Consider the following 21,909-nt stretch of genomic DNA (forward strand, 5'->3'; position numbering starts at 1 on the left):
TATTTTCCAGCTGAACTTCCCACAAAGCAACAAACACACACTGAAAAGTCTCTTTAGCCTTTGGGTTGACAACTGGGTCGGGTTCAGCAGTTCAAGAAAAAACATCCGTGTTCCCCTTATGAAACAAGACCATTTCAGTTTCTCCCAATTGAACACAACCCAGGTGTGATTATTACTGTACCTTGATACCAGCTGTTTGCACAAACACACTTCACACTGACAAGACAAAGGTAACCAACATTTTTCCCCCAGGAGCAATCTTTGGCTGAGCTCTTCATGGAACTAATTCTTGGTACAACTGACTGCAGATTTCAGTCAGGTCGGGTCCGTGGTACTTGAGCTTTGAGGCTGGACCAGATGCAGAGCTCATGAAGTTACTCCTCAGGGAGGTGCCTGAGTGTTTATATGGATTTATAAAATCCTGGAATATGACAGAGTTTATGGTACAGCAGTGCATATAGAATAGAAAGTTATTTTTACAATGAGGCACCATTTGTATTAATGCTTAAATACCCATTATAAAGTATCAACAGCTAATGATTGCTTAGTCATTCTCAACAGTTGTGTTTAATGATTACACTAATATCGGCAGTACTTCAAGTCAGTGTACACGTCGTTCAAATTACTAATGAGAAATGTTAATAAATCATCAGAATACTTCCTCACAGACACGTTCTATGTGTGTAGTTTACCATCCACTCAATATATAAACAGACATCTGTAATCTTGTCAAACACAATCCATAATATCCACTTTATTCTGAAGCTATTCTGTGCGTAACAATCTGACCGAACAGATTGGTGACATGTATAAATCAACAAGACCTAATAAAAAGACAAAACAGTTGAATTTCCAAAGCCATTTAAGCTTTCAGACATGTGTAGTAGTAGGACAAAGACCTTCATGTTTCTTGGCTGTTTAACTAGGACAACTCCTACTTGTTTCAGCCGACACTCCCAACAGTACAAAATAAAACGATGCCATTTTGACCAGGTGCATGCACTCGTGACTTAACTTCATGACGCTTAGCAGCTGTTCATACATACACTTTATCAGATAAATGGAAAATGTCATTCCTGCCAACAGTGTATAAATGCTAAGCAAGAGTGATGCCAGGCACAGCTGTGTAAGTAAATTATGCACATTACTATCAAACCAGGATATTGTCATTTGACTGACAACAAACAGGGTTGGTACAAATGGAAGCGCAATGGTGTACAGCTCAGTATGGCTACTCTTCTACATGCTCAACCTGGGATGGGCTCAGTGAGGTGAAATGTTTAGAATGTTGCAGTTAGAAATGTCATGAATAGAGCTACGGCGATGCCCAATTCTGCATGACAAATCATACATTCTACAAAATGCATATCCATCTAAACATTTTATAACATCACATCCCTTCTGAACAGACCCATAAAGTCCAGAACAGTATGGCTACAGTTTAAATACTGCTAGTGGTCACACCCATTTGCTCTTGTCAATCAAATCAGACTGCAAGGTCAAACAGACTAAATGTGTGGCACTAAGCCAACTGCAATGGTCTTGAAGGGCACTAGCTGGTATTTACAGATTGGTGACGGACACAAAACATACCACAAATAAGGATGCAATGTCTACATAATAAATTAAGTTAGTACAGAACAGATGAAGTAATTTGCCATACTAGATCTGAAATTAAAGATATGTAAATCACCGGATACTTCCTCATAAGCATTACAAAGTGTTATGAATATTAGCAGTTTGATAACAGGAGTGAACTCAGTGAGGGGAAGCTAGAAATGCATTGAATAAACCTGACAATTCCATCTACAAAATGCATTTCTATCGAAGCGTTCTGTAAAATTGCACCCTCTAACAGGCCCCAGGTAGAAGTTAACCGTATAACATTTCACTAAACTGCAGCATACACTGTTTGATTGGGGTCAGAAGGACAACTTATATTTAGTTTAGTCCACATCATAAATCAACAGGAGCAGATCATTAACAGGCCTGTTGAAGCACAACAAACATCAACATGAATTACAACACTTGTGAAATTATATATTTATAGAAATGTACATAATCCCTTGAATGTTTACAATCATACCAGAACAAGATGGCCGATGTCCCAGTGCCCACATCCTCCCCTATCCCAAACCTCAGTCCATTCATTTGCTCCATAATAGGGCCACCGCTTTGCAAATGCCTACATCGTTGTAGTTGAAGTAGCACAGACCGGCAAAGGTGACAGTCGATAACAGGAAGAGGCCTGCGTTGGCCATCTTGATCTTCGGTTCTCCATGAACATAGTCCGTTAAGACTTGTCCAATCCCCCTGGGGAGATAAGACAAAAGAAATGTATGAGACTGCTTAGAGCCACAATATTACTGAATAGCCAGTGATTTAGTGCTAAAAAAGGCTAAGTGACCCTCCTTATACAATTTTTGGTAAACAAGGGCAAAATTAAAGTGGCTAAACATTTAACCACTGTTCTCTCCATTTTTTTGGGGCACTGAACAAATTCCAGGTCTGAGCGCAAACTTTAACGTTGTGAAACTTCTGTGCAACTTCCAGCACGCGTGTACTGTGAACACTGAGGCTGTACCCGCTTTAAAGTTACAGTTAAGAGGCCAAGTAGGCTACTTGATCGTAATGTGGGCCTATCAGAGTGGCCTACCATCAAAAACAATGTAGAAAATGCATCCCATAACATTTCAACATTGAAATATGATCTACCATTCAGCCTACAGCAGCAGCCAATGTGTAGTGTGCAATGTAAGCCTACATTCCATGAGACTTTTGGTTGAACAAAAAAAAAAAAAACATGCAGGGCTTGACATGAACCTGTTTTATCCACTTGTCCTTTAGACGAGGTGGCTTAAAATGTTGTTTGATGCAAGAAACCACGTTTAAATAAAATGCATTACTCCCATACCATTATTACAGAGAAGCAGACAAATTATGCTAGCCTCTCTCACTTTGATCTCAAAACAAGCGCACCTACTCATGACCGCTCATGCTGTAAACACAGTCCAGATATGGCAACGGGCTATTTGCATATAGGTCTACTGCAGCTCTAATTGTTTATGCAGCACCGGGCTGAATAGCGTGTGTCAATGCAATAGAATCCTACTCCGATGCATTCTACCTAAAACAATCTCTTGCATAGTTCATTTTGTTTTGGTGTGTTGTATTGAAAGTGGCTAATATTGCGTTGATTTGATCACAATTGCCACAGTAAAAGAGAAACGTTGATAGTGTTAACAGGGAATAAACTAGAACAGTGGTCACCAACCCGTTGAGTCAAAATGCAAGCTGAGATCTACCGATTTAGATTTAAAAAAATTAACAGGACTCAAAGCGTAAGCCTATGCAACTTTAACCAATTAAAAACAGTACTGTAGCAATTAGGTTTGTGCAGCAAGCTATAGGCCCCATACATTATCACTGCATATTGGCATTGCCAATGCATTGTTGTTCGGGACATTTTTTTTAAATTGAGGTTGGCTATATGATCATACCAGTAATAGATCTGTTGTTGTATTACTTGAGGTACAGCTGAGTGCAGCTAATTTGCTTTTAATTTTACTCGGCTGATGGTGCCTGCATCTGATGGTCAGTCTCAGCGGACTGAGGGTCCGCCTCAACATCCCTCCGCTCTCCACTGACCAAAGGAACACAGCCTTCCAGCTGATGGCAAAAATCGAGTCGCACCGCATTATTTCTGCCTCATTGACCAATTCATGTTGTTACACCTATGAAGAGAAAGTTAAATATTCCTTCATTATAAAAAAAGACCCAAGCTGCTAATAGTAACACAAGCCTATAGATCCACTTTCCTACTGATTCAATACTGCTGCAGTGCTTGTTGTAGCGCTGAGTGGAAATAGGAAGAATATGCAAAGTGTTGAATACAAAGTGCTGAGTAAGAACTTAAACTCACTCATAAAAACAGCAGCTCTTTGCTGTATTTGTTGACAGTCTCTCTCTAGTCATGGTTTTAAAATCTCACAGTAACAACTTTGCGATAGCTTTTTATTTTTATGCCTGCTACGTTTCTGCAGACGCGGTAATCGGATCCATCCGATTGACCAGCGGTAGGCCTATAGTGCACTTGATTTGCTCTCCGAGCCAGCCGGGAAGGCAGAGTTTGAACCTTCAGACATGAAATGGTTCAAAATGGCAACATACCCGGCATGCTGGACAGCTGAATCGAGTGCACCTATCACCAACAGCCCGAGACAAAAGAAAATAAAGGAACAAGGATTTACCGTTGTTTTTTTGGACAAATGTTTGGCAATTGAATAGGAATGCCTTGGAGATCGAACAGTCGATCACAATCAACCAGTTGGTGACCACTGCTCTACAAAGTTGAGTGAAGTTTAATCTCGTGCTTCCCTCTGGTGGAGCTGCACGGCAGTCTCGGGTGGAGCTGCACGGCAGTCTCGGGTGGAGCTGCACGGCAGTCTCGGGTGGAGCTGCACGGCAGTCTCGGGTGGAGCTGCACGGCAGTCTCGGGTGGAGCTGCACGGCTTACAGATTCAACATTGGCGTTAACCTTCCTATGCCACTGGTCATAGCCATCCTGACGGGACACAGTCCTGACTTCATTGGCTTCACCAGGGTAATGTTTGGGAGGGGGAATTGGACAAATGCATAATTTGGATGGCTGAAGACCCACCAGAGAACACACCAAAAAGCTCAAGGCACCATCATGTGATCTTAGTTAGGTTATTCTTTGTTTAGACTACAGGGTGGGGTGTCTTGTCCTGTTTATGTAGCCCATGTGAAACGGCTAGCTAGTTAGCAGTGCGCGCTAGTAGCGTTCAATCAATGACGTCGCTCTGAGACCTAGAAGTAGTCGTTTCCTTTGCTCTGTAAGGGCTGCAGTTTTTGTGGAGCGACAGTTAACGAGGCTTTGTGGGTGACTGTTGTTGATGTGTTCGGAGGGTCCCTGGTTCGAGCCCAGGTTGGGGTAAGGGGAGGGACGGAAGCAATACCATTACATTGAGAACAATCAGAACTGTAAGCATTCAGGGATAAGGAATGGTGAAATCCTTGAATAGTGCCTAAAGAGAGAAGCAAATCTTATTTACATAGCAGTGGCCTTGGAGGACAGAGCTTCGTAGGCGGGCTCATAGTGTTCCTCAGTTAACTGGACAATGGTGGTATTTGATGACTCCAGTTCAAATAGCGGCACTCACACAGCCTTAGCAAGTTAAATGGTACTGATCTCCTGGAACATATGTGGAGCGCGGTTTTAAAAATAGCTGCATACGTCACAAAAGTAGCACAGGTGGAAAAGCCATGTGGTATTACACATGACCAGCATTCTTAAGCGTCATCTTGATGTTCAAAAAAATATATATGAGTGTGCATTTCAGCTCCTCAGTGACAAGTTTGACAATTAGCTGGTTTTCATTAGAGGGACATGCCTTGAGGATATCCAAGTACCCAAAACTAAAACCTAAAGGGTATTAACACCACACATGACTAGGATTTGTGCTTTAAACCTGCCACTTTCATTTAGTCAGTGGTCTAGCAATGGCATAGTGCCCCAGGGCGACATTAAGCCCACCTCCTTCAAAAAGCTCTCGTAAATGAAAGCAAAATAAATGCTAAGAACAAAACAGTTTTTGCATGAGCAGAAATGTAGTGGACATAGACTTGGTTGGTTATCCCAACCACTTGCCTACTCTACTCTATTCACTATTGTCCTCCATAAAAGCTTCCGATGTAGTCACAACACAAGTACATTTCAAGCTGAAAAACTATGGTCTGAGGTTATTCAGAACATGTGCAACAATTTTGTCCGGAAATGATCGTTTGTGGAAATATGAAAGGAAAAACATTTAACCAGAATAAGGAAGAGACAGCTGGCCAGTGCCCTTTAAACCAATGAACATTTTTAGAGGGGAAACTTGTCTTACCAGTGGCCATGCAGGGTGAGGGCAGCAGCCAGTGAGTAGTCAATAACAGGTCCAGGGAAGTAGTAGGCAGCAGGCCCCATGGCCAGCAGCAGTACGCTTACCACACGCTCTCCTGTCCAATGCAGGGAGGCAGCTTTGGACACAGAGCCGGCTGCAAAAGGGCAAATAGCAAAACATGAAATCATACATCCACATGCAGAAATAACCTATTGTGGAGAGAGGGTGATAATCATTTAAACAAAGACTCATCATTTAGGGGCGGCAGGTAGGCTAGTGGTTAGAGTGTTGGGCTAGTAACCGAAAGGTTGCTGGATTGAATCCCCAAGCTGAGAAGGTAAAAATCTGGCGTTCTGCCGCTGAACAAGGCAGGTAAAGGCCTACTATAAATCTGACATGTTTTTAGCACATAGAAACAATTAGGTTTGTCTGTTAGCCTACAGATGTTTTTGCGTTTAACAATTGTTCCAGTCAGTTGAAGTTTATATCTTTGAGGTTCTATTATACACACCAGAGGAGATTGCATAGGGAAGGATGGCTCATAATAAATAGGTGGAACGGAACAAGTGGAATCAAACACCTGGAAACCATGTGATGTATTTGATACCATTCCACTGATTCCACTCCAGCCATTACCACTAGCCCGTCCTCAATTAAGGTGCCACCAACCTCCTGTGGCCAGCTGTTGCTTAGGTTCTCAAGTTTCACTAGATATCACAGTTCAAACATCATGCAATGTGTTGGCTAACCTAAATAATGGACCTTGTGGCTGCAAGGAGCCAATGTAAGTTGCTAGCTAGCATTGATTGTTTTTTATAAGAAGTTTAATCTTCAAATAATCACTAGTTAACCTAGTAATATCATCAACCATGTGTAGTTAACTAGCTTGTCCTGCATTGCATATAAATTAACAGGCACTGCATTGATCATCATCGAATCACAGCCTACTTCGCCAAACGGGTGATGATTTAACAAAAGCGCAGTGCCAAAAAAAGCACAATCGTTGCACAAATGTATCTAACCATAAACATCAATGCCTTTCTTAAAATTAATACACAGAAGTATATTTTTTTAAACCAGCATATTTAGTTAAATAAATTCATGTTAGCAGGCAATATTAACTAGGGAATTTGTGTCACTTCTCTTGCGTTCAGTGCAAGCAGAGTCAGGGTATATGCAGCAGTTTGGGCCCCCTGGCGAACTGTGAACTAATTAGCCAGAATTTTACATAATTATGACATAACATTGTAGGTTGTGCAATGTAACACCAATATTTAGACTTAGGGTTTCCACCCGTTCGATAAAAGACGCAATGGTTCCGTATTTCACTGAAAGAATAAACGTTTTGTTTTCTAAATGGTCGTTTCTGGATTTGACCTTATTAACTTCATTAGGGTAGGGGGCACTATTACCTCCGGATGAAAAGCGTGCCCAAAGTAAACTGCCTGCTACTCAGGCCCAGAAGCTAAAATATGCATATAATTGGTAGATTTGGATAGAAAATGCAAAAGTTTCCAAAACTGTTACAATAATGTCTGTGAGTATAACAGAACTGATATGGCAGGTGAAAACCTGAAAAATCCATCCAGGAAGTGGGATTTTTTAAATGTTTGTAGGTCTCTCTTGAATGCCATTACAGTATCCATTGACTTAGGACTCAATTGCAATTCCTATGGCTTCCACTAGATGTCAAGTCTTTAGAAATTGTTTTAGGCTTGTATTCTGAAAAATGAGGGAGTAAGACCACTTTGAATGAGTGGACCATTCAGTGTCCCCGAGGGTTTTCATGCGCGCGACCGAGAGCACGACTTTCTTGTTTTCCTTTTATATTGACGAAGCTTTTGTCTGGTTGAAATGTTATTGATTATTATGACTAAAAACAACCTGAGGACTGATTTATAAACATCGTTTGACATGTTTCTACAAACTTTACTGATACTTTTCGGATTTTTCGTCTGTTACTCCCTTTGAGCCTGTGGATTACTGAACAAAACTGAGGTTTTTGGATATAAAGAGGGACTTTATCGAACAAAACTAACATTTGAGTAAATGGGAGTTTTGTGAGTGCAACCATATGAAGATCAAAGGTAAGTGATTCATTGTATTGCTATTTCTGACTTTTGTAACTCCTCTACTTGGCTGGTAACGGTTTGTAATGATTTGTCTGCGGGCGTTGTTCTCAGATAATCGCATGGTATGCTTTCGCCGTAAAGCCTTTTTGAAATCTGACACCGTGGTTGGATTAACAAGAAGTTAATCTTTAAACCGATGTATAACCCTTGTATGTTTTATGAATTTTTATAATGAGTATTTCTGTTTTTGAATTTGGCGCTCTGCAATTTCACTGGATGTTGGCCAGGTGGGACGGTAGCGTCCCACACCCCCTAGAGAGGTTAATGACCAAAGGCTCGTATGTGTTTATTATATTATAATTAAGTATATGATTTGATATTTGATAGTGCAGTCTGACTGAGCAGTGGTAGGCAGCAGCAGGCGTGTAAGCATTCATTCAAAAAGCACTTTACTGCGTTTGCCAGCAGCTCTTAACAATGCTTAAAGCACAGCGCTGTTTGACTTCCTACCTATCAACTCCCGAGATTCTGCTGGCAATACCAAAGTGCCTATAAGAACATCCAATAGTGAAAAGGTATATGAAATACAAATGGTATAGAGAGAAATAGTCAACGCATCATAATTCCTATAATAACTACAACCTAAAACTTCTTAACGGGGAATATTGAACCAGCAGCTTTCATATGTTCTGATCAAGGAACTTAAACGTTAGCTTTTTTTTTTTTAACATGGCATATATTGCACTTTTACTTTCTTCTCCAACACTGTTGTTGCATTATTTAAACCAAATTGAACGTTTCATTACTTATTTGAGACCAAATAGATTTTATTTGTATTCTATTAAGTTGTATTCATTGTTAATTCAGTAGTTATAGTTATTACACACACACACACACACACACACACACACACACACACACATATATATATATATAAAAAAAAAAAAAAATAAAAAAAAAAAGAATCGGCCGATTAATCACTGTCGGCTTTTTTTGGTCCTCCAATAATCGGTAGCGGCGTTGAAAAATCATAAAATCGGTCGACCTCTAATTTGTACATGTAGGTAGAGTTGAAGTGACTATGCATAGATAAACAGCGAGTAGCAGCAGTGTACAAAACAAATGGGGGGAGGGGGGGGGGGGCAATGAAATAGTCCGGTGGTATGCGAATTGGAGTGGGCCAAGGGTATCCGGGTGGATGCTGTTGTGAGACATGACCTGCCTTTCAAAGCACTTCATGGCTACCAACGTGAGTGCTAAAGGGCAGTAATCATTTAGGCAGGTTACCTTCGCTTCCTTTGGCACAGGGACTAAGGTGTTCTGCTTGAAACATGTAGGTATTACAGACTCAGTCATGGAGAGGTTGAAAATGTCAGTGAAGACACTTGCCAGTTGGTTCGCACATGCCTTGAGTACACGTCCTGATAATCCATCTGGCCCCGCGCCTTTGTGAATGTTGACCTGTTTAAAGGTCTTGCTCACATAGGCTACCGAGAGCGTCATCACACAGTCATCCAGAAGTGCATGCTTCAGTTGTTTGGCTGAAAGCTTTCCTAACCTAACCCACAATGTCTGCTGTGTGGACAGAGCAGTCATTTCAAAGAGTACGAATATTTCAGCGAGACAAATCAAAGGCGAAATCCATTAACGCCAAGACAACGGTATTCATTGCCCTTGACAATCAACCGTTCTCTGTCGGGTGATGTTGGCTTTCGCCGACTGGTCGAGCACCGGTACACACTTACAAGTGCACTATTTTTCAGATGTTGCCCTATAGGAGTTACACAGTAATAGTGTCACTGCTATTAGTGTCACGACTGACATTTTGGACCAGCAATATCAGCCCCATGAGCATGCTGAGTCTGACAGCCCAGTGGGTGGTCGAGGATTTCGTGCTGAGGAAAGTACTGAGAACATGTTTGAAACATGAACACACTAACTAGCTCCATTCGAACAACTGACTGGAGAAATAAGCTCCTCAACTGCTCCTGCAGCAGACGTGATACCCTCTGTCATGGCATTGAAACGCCTGCTCAACAAAACTGCCCACACAGGCAGTGAACAATTGATTCGGTGGCATTCTCTTTACTGTGACTTCGATGCAGACAAGAAACAGGGTTTACGTGAAATGTTACATACACAGCTGGACAAGATAGAAGACAGTGACAGTGCGCACTGAGGAAGAGGTGCCACGGACAGAGATGAAACTTCACTGCTTGACATGCATGATGAAATCCTGGTTGAGAATGAAACGACGGAACAGCACAGCAAGTAAGTGAAAGAAATAGGTTTTGATTATGTTTTACTGGTAATGGGGACATACGTAAATGCCAACAAAAAAACGTTGTTGTGTGTAACCTTTATTTAACTAGGCAAGTCAGTTAAGAACAAATTCTTATTTACAATGACGGCCTACCTGGCCAAACCCAGACGATGCTGGGCCAATTGTGCGCCGCCCTATGGGACTCCCAATCAAGACCAGATGTGATACAGCCTGGATTCGAACCAGGGACTGTAGTGACGCCTCTTGCACTGAGATGCAGTGCCTTAGGCCACTGCGTCAATGTGTTAACTATTTAACCATACCAGAATGCTTAAAATTGGATATCGGTCAAAAATGTCATATCAGTGCATCACTAGTACCAACCACACAAACAACATGCCAGTGGGGACATCACTAACTGGCTCCCTGACAAATGACTTAAACCCCCCCTCTCTCAAGTCCTTCTTACATGATACAATTCAGTGTACAAGAGAAAGCAAGATAATACTTGAATCCCCTTAGGTGTAGGGCTGTAGACTCTGATCATAATATAGGCCTACCATAACATGTAGCCTAATCTGAACATTGATTACTTTAAGGAGTCATAAAAATCACAAAAACATACAATGGCCACAGTGTTCTGGTAAGACTGGTATTCATCTTAAGCAACACATATAGCCCATTATTAATCTTTGAGCCTACAGTTTGCCTGGAGCACTATCAGCAAAACTCTTATCGTGGGAACAACAAACCATGGAGAGATGAGGATCCATGAATCCTAGCCGTCAACAGGTAGGACTGGTCTTGGTCCTTTTGCTGTGTGACCAAGGGTCGTGCGAGCAGAGAGCTGCGATAAAACAGAACTGTAGGGAGAAGACAAATCAGTGTCATGAACTATATCACAATATTTACTGTTCAATTATAAGTACGCTATAAAATAAGACAAAGCAACAAAAAAACAATATGGCTTAGGCTTTAATGTAATGTCAATTGTTCACACATGGCTCAGTTACAAAATGTGAATTATTTCACATAGGCCTTTAATAAATCAGAGGATGAGTCTTTCTTCCCTCAAACTGTAAGGAGTATCATGAATAAACCATTCCATGTGTTGTGTGGTTGTCAGCAATTAGGGGTGGCCTATCTGGTTTATATTTTTTTAGGGTAACTTGTTTGTGTGCATCTTGTGTCTTGGTAGTTGTTTTAAAGTAGTATATCTACAACTAGCAGTCACATAAGGTAATGGCAACTATTCGAGGAACTGAAGCACAGGCAGCCAAAGACATAGGAGTAGGGATGAATTGGATTCATTCCAGAGTATGTGGGATTGATAGGGGTTAGAATAGCCTAAAATGTATATAGAATATTTTGAAAAGTGATAGATTATGTTGAGTTGGCCTTAGTTCCTACCAAAAATGAGGCCTAAAACTGAAGTGTTTAGAATCGAGGTTGGTCATTTTAGCTGCTTCAGGCTACTTTACGAGATCCGTAAAAAGATCTGATTCAATGCAGAGTGAAGCCGGCTATTGAAGTCAGTGACAGCTCGCGCTCGCAGCTCGCGTTGTGCAAGTAACCAAAAGATCACTGGTTCGAAACCCCGAGCCGACTAGGTGAAGTCACTATGAACTTGAAAAGTCGTTGCTTTGCTCATCCATCAGCTAACATTAGCTGGCTAGCTACTAGCAAATTACGATATGTATGTACAACGTTACTTTGGACAAAAAAAACTGTAATTATCAAGAACAACGATATGAAATATACACAATTGTGGAATTAACAGATACACACAAAGACACCTACGTTTGACACCTCTGTGGTAGACCGAACTTATCCTGACGATGGCTGCCATGACGATTACCCAACCAAGGTCACACAAATCTTACCCGGATGTAGTTGCTGTTTTGTCCACTGCTGACCAAGAGTTTTTAACCACTGGGTGATAGTCGACTGCGGAGGCTTTTTCGTCTTCTTTGCATATGCCACATAAACTGCATTTTAATCTAAACAATTATGCAATGTTTTCTTGATCTTGGTTTAATAGGCGTTTTCCAATCATAATGTATAAGACACATTATATATATACATTTTTAGCAAACTTTATGGACAATGTTGATCTGCAAAAAGAGAAGACTGCACATTGCAATATGTTTCCAAATGTATTATAACAACATGTTGACCGCAAGGTCTGCATCTGGTCCCAGACATTGACAACTCCTGTAGAAAGTCTGCATTCAAGTAAGATGATAAACACTTATACTACCTGACGATAATACTAAACATGACTCTGAAATACGTTTTGAATTCTGGATTTAATAAGTAAGAACTAGGCTAAATCCTGTTTTACTAGACTACATCCCCGGGCAGTACTAATAATGAAGTAAGGATTTAAAACATTTGCAATGGTCAATCTTAAAGGGGCAATCCTTAGTTGTAACAACAACAAAGCTAAATCCCTGCCACTGTTTCGGTAAAAACCTTAGGGATGTGGCTAGAGACATTAACCACTCTCAAATTCATAGACAGAGCTATGGTTGCATGGACTGACCATCCATGATATCAAAAGTATAGTTCGAATTATGTTTTGAGGCTCTACAGTGTTTGATTACATTTACTTTGTTTACAAACATTGAAGTAAAACAAGCTCATATTTTGGCTTCTGATGGGATACAACAGCTGAACTAAGCTCAATAGGCACTTATAAATTATATTATTTAAAAAAAAATCTATGGATATACCACCGTACATTATTCATTTATAAATCCAAAAATGAATATAGCAACTGCAGATTACACCTTTAATCTGAATAGATAGCAGTGATTATATTAATGGGATGGTTCACCCAAATTACACAATGACATATTGGTTTCTTTACCATTTAAGCAGTCTATGGATAAAGTACTACAGCAATCAATGCTTTGGTTTTGTTTACCTGGCCACTGTTTCAATAAAAATTTAAAATAAACATTTGTGGCACAAATCCAATGCAAGTCAATGGTACCTATTTTTACATTTCCGTACTTCATATCAAAATCATCTATAAGTAACTTAATTGAGTTACACCAAAGGTTCACAAACGTTTTATAGTCCCGCACCCCTTCAAACAATCAACCTCAAGCTGCGTACCCAGCGCACTCTCAAATGTTGTTTTTTGCCATCATTGTAATCCTGCCACACACACACAATCCATTTTGAGATACTTTAGGTTGGTGCGCGGAAATGCTGTGGTGTGAATACTTAAGTTGTTTTCTGGGGTATCTGTACTTTACTATTGATATTTTAGAAAGTGTTTACATTTACTTCACTACATTCCTAAAGGAAATAATGTACTTTTTACTCCATACATTTTCCCTGACACCCAAAAAGTACTTAGCAGAACAGGAAAATGATCCAATTCACGCACCTATCAAGAGAACATCCCTGGTCATCCCTACTGCCTCTGATCTGGCGGACTCACTAAACACAAATGCTTCGTTTGTAAAATGAGGTCTGAGTGTTGGAGTGTGCCCTTAGCTTTCCTTAAATAAATAGAAAATAAAATAGTGCCATCTGGTTTGCTTAATATAAGGAATTTTATATTTAAGTATATTTAAACATTAGAAGGGGAAGCATAGAAATATCGCACAAAGAACAGATCTACCGCTTCTTAGAATTGATTTCAACGAGAATGACAGATCTTTAACTCACAATTATATGTGAATTTGGTCAAGTCGCCCAAAAAGTTACATATCGTGGCTTTAAAAAATGGGTTGGCCTTACTTAAATGAAAGGCTGAACATTGAAAATATTGGACAGTCATGACTCGTGTGTTAGTCAATTATCTTGGTAACGGAGCAAACTACAACAAACCACTGAGCAAAAAACGCACGAGCCTACAGAGGTCATTCTCAGCTCTACTGGTTGAATTAACCCGACTGTAACCAATCCCTGTTACTGCAATGGACGGCTTTGATTTAAATTCGTCAGAAAAGGCTGATGGTTCAGAGCTCCAAAGGATGATCGCAATTGAACAACAGAAAGCGCAGTTTCAGGCCCAGGTAGGTAGTTTAGCTACACACAGCAGCTGCTATGCTACGGAGTTAGCTAGTTAGCTAACGCTAGCTACGTTAACTGTATTTTGAACTGTATCCTGCATTTGTTATTTTATTACACCCATCAAACGTGTTTTCAGAATGGACACACCGAATTGCGAGTTGATTACGAAATCATACATTTCTGTTTTGAGACCTCCATACGGAAATTGACTTAACGTTAGCTGATTCATTGTTTCTTTTGAAGGTGCATAACTTCACTGATGTCTGCTGGGACAAGTGCATGGAGGGGAGCCCGAGTTCAAAACTGGATTCACGGACAGAGACTTGCCTCGTGAGCTGTGTTGACCGCTTCATTGACACTACCTTGTCTATAACCAACCGGTTTACGCAGATGGTGCAGAAGGGTGCCCATTGATAGGAGCTAGACTATGGGAAATAGACTGTGTTTTATTTTGTAAAAGAACTGTGCATTATGTTTTCCTTTATGTCTCGAACCCCCAACACCATTGCCTAATATGCTGAGTATGATATGCCACAGTACAATTATTAAAGAGGCAGGCCTAAATTGGACATGATATAGAATCACAAAGTATTTGTTTGCAATACGGTAACATTTAAAAAAAAGTAGGCCCAAGAACTACACCTACACCGTGCTGCTCATTACATCTATGTAACATGTGTGACATCATTTGACATAGTTTTCTTTCCTACAATACTTTAGTATGTGTAACAAAATTGCCATTTTAAAACAGTACACACAAAAATAATACAGGTTAGAAAGGGAAAAGGGTATGTACAATATGCCCTGAAGAGTACTTAATTAGGCCAGTAAACATGTTCTGTTTCATTTCATCAACACTCGTCTCATCATGTTGTGCCATTCATATTGAGTAAAGCAGAACACCTATACTAGCGAATGCATCATCAGACAGTACTAAAAAATGTTTTGATTTTGCCATCGAATTTCATCATTTCATTTGTCAACATTCAACCTTTAATCATGGCTTCTCAAGCTATTCAAAATACAATCGATGTCCCCAGGCCCCAGATGTCTATCATGCCAGGTTACTGATGTTCCTGGCTGCCCTTAGTGCAGATTTCATGGCAGTCTCGATCCAAGCGTGAGGTAGGGCCGTGTGCTCCCCAGCAAAGTGGACTCTGCTCTCATTCCTGAACAGGTCCGAGGCGTAGTCCGTCTGCTGGTAGGGTGTGTAAATAGCAAAAGCCCCCAGGCTGAAGGGATCCAGCCCCCACTTCTTCACCAACCCTCCAGTGCAGAGAGGTCGTATAACCTCCCCATGGATCTTTACCAGATCATCCAGCACCAAGGCCTTCAGCTCATCCTCGCTCACCCCCTGGAACAGAGTGGAGTCATCGGAGCAGGTGTAGGATGCCAGGAGAGCCCCCCCAGCCGTGCCTGGGAAGCTATGGCTAGGGTAGTAGATGAAACGAGAGGGGAGATCCGTGATGCTCTTCCCCCCTTTGATGCCCTCCTTTTCCCAGAATCTCTCGCTGAAGCTGAGGACCACCTTGGTGGAGCTGGCGTAGTGCACAGACCGCAGGGCCTCCATCTTCTGGGGTGACAGCGGGGGTTGGAAGTCCATGAAGAGGGTGGCCTTCGCTGTAGCTGTCACCAGGGCATAGTCTACTGTAAGGTTGGTCAGGGAGGATGGATTGCGCCAGTCCTGGTAGGATACGGTCACGTTGCTGCTGGTTTGACTGATGAGTCGGACCTTGGAGTTGAGAAGAATGGTACTGTTGAGGGCCTGGTAAAAGGCCCTTGGTAAATGGTCAAACCCATCAGTGATCTCGTAATAGCTGAAAAACAGAACATTCCACTACTTTAATACACTACTTAACAAACACTAGATGTAGGGCGGGGTGTCTAATTTGGTTATATGTGCATAGTGCTGTTCTTACACAGTGTTGTCGTTAATATCTGACTGAATATACAGCATCTCAGTAAGTGATGCGTAGAAGAGGCTGTTCTCATTCAGGATATCTCCAATCATGCGCAGGGCACCACGACTCAGGTTCCCCTCCTTCACTAGATACTCCTATCAGAAATCAACACTTATTAAAATTGCTGAATAAAGATATATAAAAACATGAATTCCCATTTCTAGTAAGGAAAGTGGCAAAGTGCATACCAATTTAGCCTATAACAATAATCCTGGATCTTGTCTGATGGTTACCTCTAAGCAACCAAGTGTTTTCTTACCTTGACTGAGTACGAGTCATATTTTCTCAACATGGCCTTGCAGCCAGCTGTCTTGATATCATCCCTTATCTACAACAAATCATTTGTAAAACGTATTTGTTATAACTGTGTTATGACACATACTGTACCTGTATATAAAATAACATTTAACATTACACAGTGTTCCACCACAGGAGTCTAATGCTGTGTTTGGAGCCCCCATCCCTTTGCACACACCTTCCACAGGGCCAAGTCAAAGAGCTGACCAGCCGATTTTCCCCTTTCCTTGTCAGTCAAGGGATAGTTCAGCACGTCTGGGTTCTCTTTAACCGTATATGTTTTCTGCAGCAACCCGTTCACATAGTAATATGTGTTGATGTCATCCTGGATAAATGGATTCAGTCCAAGGCCCATTTTTAATGCAAATGATAAAAGAATTCTGTTGAATTAAAAATGCCATAGTTAACTTTGTTTTGATGGTTAAATTAAACACCTGTTATCATTCTTATGCAAATCTATAGGATATGCACCTGTATCAGATCATGATTCATTTGAGATCGGATGCTTGACCTCATTTCAACAATAACATATGAAGATGGGGGATAAGAGATCGCTACCTATTTCATGTGGTAGGACAATAGGCCTAACTCACTTGTGAAAGCTAGGGATCCTCATAGCACCCAGTTCTGCATACCATCCCTCTCTTCTATTTCTGTAGGTCTCAACCCGTCCTCCAATTCGACCACTTGCCTCTATTAAAGTCACCTTGTGCAAAAAACAAAATATATCAGTTTCCCCCTTTTACGCTGTAGGCCTATTATTAGTCATAACCAGATAATTAGAATACTGACACTAAATTCCTTTCTGAGTATATGTAATCATATGTAAATTAGCATATGTCAATGTTATTCATTGTGTTGACATTGATACAGTAAATGTTATGAAAGATACTGTACCTTGTGCCCTGCATCCTCCAGAAACTTTGCTGCAGTCAGTCCAGCAATACCACCACCGATGATGGCAATATGATGAGGTGTCTTTGTGAAGGGAAGACCTCTGTTCACAATTTCAAGGAGTTCGGCATAGTCTGAATCTTGCATGCAGTCTAAAAGAGGATCGTCAATGTATCCATTGACACTGAAAACTATGACCACAACTATAGCGACAGGAACTGTAAAAGAAATAAGTAATTGTTTAATAGGCCTACAGGCTTCCAATATAAGAAACATGTAAAAATGTATTTTTAAAAAGGGCTACAGAGGGATATAGGTTTTTAAAGTATATGCAATATACATTAATGGCATGCTATTCTTGTTTTCACCCCAAAATCACAAAACTAGATCTAGAATGACTTTTAGAATGTTCCTGAACAACATCCCTTTTTCTACTTCCCAATAAGTTGTTGGAATTCAACAAAAAGGTTTTCCAAAAGTAATTTATTGTATTTGGATTGCCCCATAAGCAGTGGTGTAAAGTACTTAAGTTAAAAGACTTTCAAGTACTATTTAAGTAGGTTTTTTTATTTTTTTTATCTGTACTTTATTATTTATATTTTTTGACAACTTTTACTCCACTTCATTCCTAAAAAAAATCATGTACTTTCTACTCCATACATTTTCCCTGAAACCCAAAAGTACTCGTTACATTTTGAATGCTTAGCAGGACAGGAAAATTGTCCAATTCACGCAAAATCTCTGGTCATCCCTACTGCATCTGACCTGGTGTGACTCACTAAACACAAATGCTTTGTTTGTAAATTATGTCTGAGTGATAGAGTGTGCCCCTGGCTATCCGTGCATTAAAAAAAAATAAAAAATAATAATCTTGCCGTCTGGTTTGATTAACATAAGTTATTTGAAATTATTTATACTTTTACTTTTAATAATTAAGTATATTTAAAACCAAATACTTTCAGACTTTTACTCAAGTAGTATTTTACTGGGTGACTTTTACTTGAGTCATTTTCTATTAAGGTATCTTTACTTTTACACAAGTATGAAAATTGGGTACTTTTTCCACCACTGCCCATAAGGCGAAGCACTACTTGTTATTCTGACAGTAGTCCCTTGTATTTCTGGACTCCCTGGAACAATGAATTTTTACAAATTCTTCAAATAAACAAAAATATAGGCTATAAACTTTGATCACAAGTCAATTTGTCATGATAACTAAGCTAAAGTCAGATGAAGAAAAAGGAAAATACTTACAATACTTGCACAACGCCACATAGGGTATCATCTTGACTCCTAAGCCCAGAGTCCTTGCCTTCCCTTTTCTGGTGATGCTGACGCCCACCGGAGAAATAGAAACCTAAAGCGAAACGTGGAGGCAAGTACTGTAGCCTAGATAATGTGATTGACTTTGTTTTACTAAATTAAATGAATATTATGAATGTAATATAACATTGAAAGCCCCCACCCCCCCTCCCCAAAACCCGCCAAAATCTAGTTACACATTTGTTTTCTTTGCGAATTAAATTAAGAACATTAATTTGCGATTCATGCATAACGACTTACCTTTAAACACATATTCATATATGTATAAATCATTAGACCTACACCCTTAAACTGAGATACATGTAGGTTACCTTCATGGGAAACTACTCACCTTCATCAATGGTAACTTCTCAAAAGCAATATGCATGAATGAAACAAATATCTCTGAGCTATATAGCTTAGCTATTTTCCTTAGGCTAAATCTTTTCTAGGATTCTTACAAGTTGGCGTCTTACCATGAATGACTAGACTGGAAATCACACATGGTATGTGTGAAATTGCACCCAACGTATTTTAATGAGGGACCTATTTGGGCTTCTGAGGTCGGAAAGGAATATTTTCCCACACCGGCTCGAGATTCAACCACACTGAACAAATTAGATTAGTGAGGTTTACTATTCACCAGCATACCTCATTTCCCCCTTCCCACCAACATAATATATGTTTTATAGTGCAATTTAGTGTCTCCTGAAGTCCACCTTGCCTTACGTGACTTGAGATAGAGAAATTATATTATAAGATTCGAAGATAAGATTCTATAGTGAGTTATTTAATTGGATACAAACATTGAAGGTTAGGTTAAATAAATCGGAACGTCTACTCACCTTACTGTGATGTCAATTGATAAGCCTGTCTTTTATGGTGCAGGAAGAAGAGTGCAATCGAAAGCAAACGCGAACGTTTCAAAAGTGTTACATCATTGGAATTCCTTTATTTACATGAATTGGATACATATCAAGAAGGTCTTGATAAGCCTTTTATATGATGTGATGTAAACAGTCAGCAACACATTAACTGTGATAATGTAATGAATGTGCTCCACAATGCATAATATCTTGATGGCTGTTTTTTATATTACTCTTTATAACAAAAATGGTCATGAGGAACAGAAAAAAAACAAGACGAAAATAAATCTCCCCAAATGTTTTGTACTCCCTTGACTCCATTCCATGTGCGTCCCAATGGCACCCTATACCCCACATTGCCCTATGAGTCCTGGTCAAAAGTAGTGTACTGCAAAGGGAAAAGGGTGTCATTTGGGATGAACATAAACCTTGCCATTCACCTGGATTTTATTTTATTGTGTGTTGTAGACAGATTGGCATTTGAGCCTGTTTAAAGCTAGAATCCTTAATTGAAACAATAGTAAAAAGCTGAGCAATGGGTCTGGAGAACTATAACCACTCTCAAACGTATTAAGATGACTTTATTGGTTAATTGCACACAAGGTCCTACTGAAATTTGTCTTCTGCTTTTAACCCAACCCCTCGGAAAGACACACATACAGGTTTTGGAGAGGTGCGGGGGGCTGCTTTAGTAGGCACCGGGGAGCTGTTCTTGCCTTGCTCAAGGGCACAACGTCAGGCAATGGCATCTAAGATTTGATACCAGCAACCCTCCAGTTGCCAGTTCACTTCCCGTCAGATTTTTCCCGTCGGTATGGATGCAAGGACTGACCATTATGCATTATGTGAAAATTATAATTTTAGCTATGTTTTGAGGCTATACAGGGTTTGTTTACATTTACATAGTTTACAAACATTTCAGTAAAACAAGCTTATATTTGGGGTTCTAATGGGGTACGAGAATTGAACTAAGCGCATGAGGAATTTAGTTTTTATTCTTAGATTATATTCTTCAAGAATCATATAATATTATGATGTAGGCTTTAAGGATTCTAGCTTTAAGCCTTTCCCACGCTACGTTGTACCACATTGATGTTCTTTGTGGCATCTTTTTTAAGGTCATCTGAGCAACCGATGGACCTCTAGAATAGTTTATTTCAACAGCGGAAGTAGAGCCACATGAGTCAAATCAAATGTATTCGTCACAAACACAGTTTAAAGCAAGTATAAAAGGTACAGCAAAATTCTTATGTGCTAGTTCCCTCAACAGTGCAGTACGTACATTTATCAATAATCAATAATAACAATGAAAAGAGTCAAAAATAAGATGTAGTAGAAGTAATATAAGAGGTAGTATGCGTAGTAATAATGGATTTACACTGTATTTACAAATATAAATTGGGTAGTGGAATCAATAGTATATATTAGAACAGCAGCTGTGTGTGTGTGTGTGTGTGTGTGTGTGTGTGTGTGTGTGTGTGTACATTTGTGTGTAGTCAGTGAAAACTATTTCGAAGATGCATAAACACTCTTAGAAAATAATTTGCTCTCTAGAACCTAAAGGGTTGTCCCCATTGGATAACCCTATGAAGAACCTTTTTGGTTCCAGGTTAACCATTTCGGGTTCCATGTAGAATCCCTTTCCACAGAGGGTTCTACATGGAACCAAAAAGGGTTCTCCAATGGGGAAAGCTGAAAAACCCTTTTGGAACCCTTTTTTCTAGGAGTGCAAAGTCTCTAAGGCGCAGGTCTGTGCAGGGAGACAGCTAGGTTGAGCTTTTCAGCAGTCTGATGGCCTGGTGGCTGAAGCTGTCGCGGAGCCTTTTGGTCAAAAACCTGATCTTCCAATACCGCTTGCCAGATGGTAACAGAGTGAAAAACATGTGGCTTGGGTGACTGGATTCCTTGACGATCTTTCACGCCTTCCTCAGACACTGCCTGGTGTAGATGTTCTGGAGGGCAGGGAGTTCACCCCCAGTAATCTATTGGGTTGTCCACACCACTCTCATTAGGGCCTTCTGGTTGAGGGCGGTTCAGTTTCTGTACCAGGTGATGATGCAGCCTGTGAAGATGCTCTTGATTGTGCAGCTTTAGAACTTGTTTAGGATCCGAGGGCCAAATTTCTTCAGGTGCCTGCTGCACCTTCTTCACCACGTGGTGTAGTGTGATTGGACCATGTCATGTTCTCTGTGAAGTGCACGCCGAGGAACTTTAAGCTTTTGACTTTCTCCACTGCAGCCCAGTCGATGACAATAGGGGGGTGCTCCTCCCCCTGTTTCCTGTAGTCCACTATCAGCTCCTTGGTTTTGCAGACGT

At 40.3% G+C, this 21,909-nt stretch overlaps 3 protein-coding genes across 3 annotated transcripts; 1 reads left to right on the forward strand and 2 right to left on the reverse strand.

Annotated features, from left to right (window-relative positions):
- Positions 1-548: 548 nt before the first annotated feature.
- LOC106612556 (succinate dehydrogenase [ubiquinone] cytochrome b small subunit B, mitochondrial) lies at positions 549-12,145 on the reverse strand. Its single transcript, XM_014213809.3, has 4 exons — positions 12,042-12,145; positions 10,994-11,104; positions 5,910-6,060; positions 549-2,313 (listed from the first exon to the last, which is right to left on the reverse strand). Exons 1-4 carry the CDS (start codon positions 12,088-12,090, stop codon positions 2,148-2,150), a joined length of 477 nt encoding a protein of 158 aa, XP_014069284.1. The 5' UTR covers positions 12,091-12,145; the 3' UTR covers positions 549-2,147.
- Positions 12,146-14,024: 1,879 nt separating this feature from the next.
- Positions 14,025-14,842, forward strand: LOC106612557 (mitochondrial import inner membrane translocase subunit Tim8 A). Its single transcript, XM_014213811.3, has 2 exons — positions 14,025-14,275; positions 14,517-14,842. Exons 1-2 carry the CDS (start codon positions 14,177-14,179, stop codon positions 14,685-14,687), a joined length of 270 nt encoding a protein of 89 aa, XP_014069286.1. The 5' UTR covers positions 14,025-14,176; the 3' UTR covers positions 14,688-14,842.
- On the reverse strand, positions 14,700-19,655 carry il4i1 (interleukin 4 induced 1). The gene is made up of 8 exons (XM_014213791.3): positions 19,573-19,655; positions 18,680-18,782; positions 17,429-17,643; positions 17,125-17,237; positions 16,710-16,911; positions 16,494-16,562; positions 16,193-16,329; positions 14,700-16,090 (listed from the first exon to the last, which is right to left on the reverse strand). The coding sequence occupies exons 2-8, from the start codon at positions 18,708-18,710 to the stop codon at positions 15,328-15,330; spliced, it is 1,530 nt and encodes a 509-aa protein (XP_014069266.1). The 5' UTR covers positions 18,711-18,782; positions 19,573-19,655; the 3' UTR covers positions 14,700-15,327.
- Positions 19,656-21,909: the final 2,254 nt, after the last annotated feature.

The sequence above is a fragment of the Salmo salar genome, chromosome 09, assembly GCF_965601325.2.
Source record: "Salmo salar chromosome 09, fSalSal1, whole genome shotgun sequence".
In the NCBI taxonomy this organism is placed as follows: Eukaryota; Metazoa; Chordata; class Actinopteri; order Salmoniformes; family Salmonidae; genus Salmo; species Salmo salar.

What these genes read in the sequence shown, in the direction of transcription:
- LOC106612556 (XM_014213809.3), bottom strand. Translation starts at nt 12,090, where the DNA reads ATGGCAGCCATCGTCAGGATAAGTTCGGTCTACCACAGAGGTGTCAAA. An exon ending in CTACCACAGAGGTGTCAAAC is followed by an intron (nt 11,105 to 12,041) that starts GTAGGTGTCTTT and finishes TTCTCCCTACAG; the next exon opens with TTCTGTTTTATCGCAGCTCT. An exon ending in CTCACCCTGCATGGCCACTG is followed by an intron (nt 2,314 to 5,909) that starts GTAAGACAAGTT and finishes TTATCTCCCCAG; the next exon opens with GGGGATTGGACAAGTCTTAA.
- LOC106612557 (XM_014213811.3), top strand. Translation starts at nt 14,177, where the DNA reads ATGGACGGCTTTGATTTAAATTCGTCAGAAAAGGCTGATGGTTCAGAG. An exon ending in AAGCGCAGTTTCAGGCCCAG is followed by an intron (nt 14,276 to 14,516) that starts GTAGGTAGTTTA and finishes TTTCTTTTGAAG; the next exon opens with GTGCATAACTTCACTGATGT.
- il4i1 (XM_014213791.3), bottom strand. Translation starts at nt 18,710, where the DNA reads ATGATACCCTATGTGGCGTTGTGCAAGTATT. An exon ending in TGGAGGATGCAGGGCACAAG is followed by an intron (nt 17,238 to 17,428) that starts GTACAGTATCTT and finishes TTTTTGCACAAG; the next exon opens with GTGACTTTAATAGAGGCAAG. An exon ending in GATATTAACGACAACACTGT is followed by an intron (nt 16,091 to 16,192) that starts GTAAGAACAGCA and finishes TCTGTTTTTCAG; the next exon opens with CTATTACGAGATCACTGATG.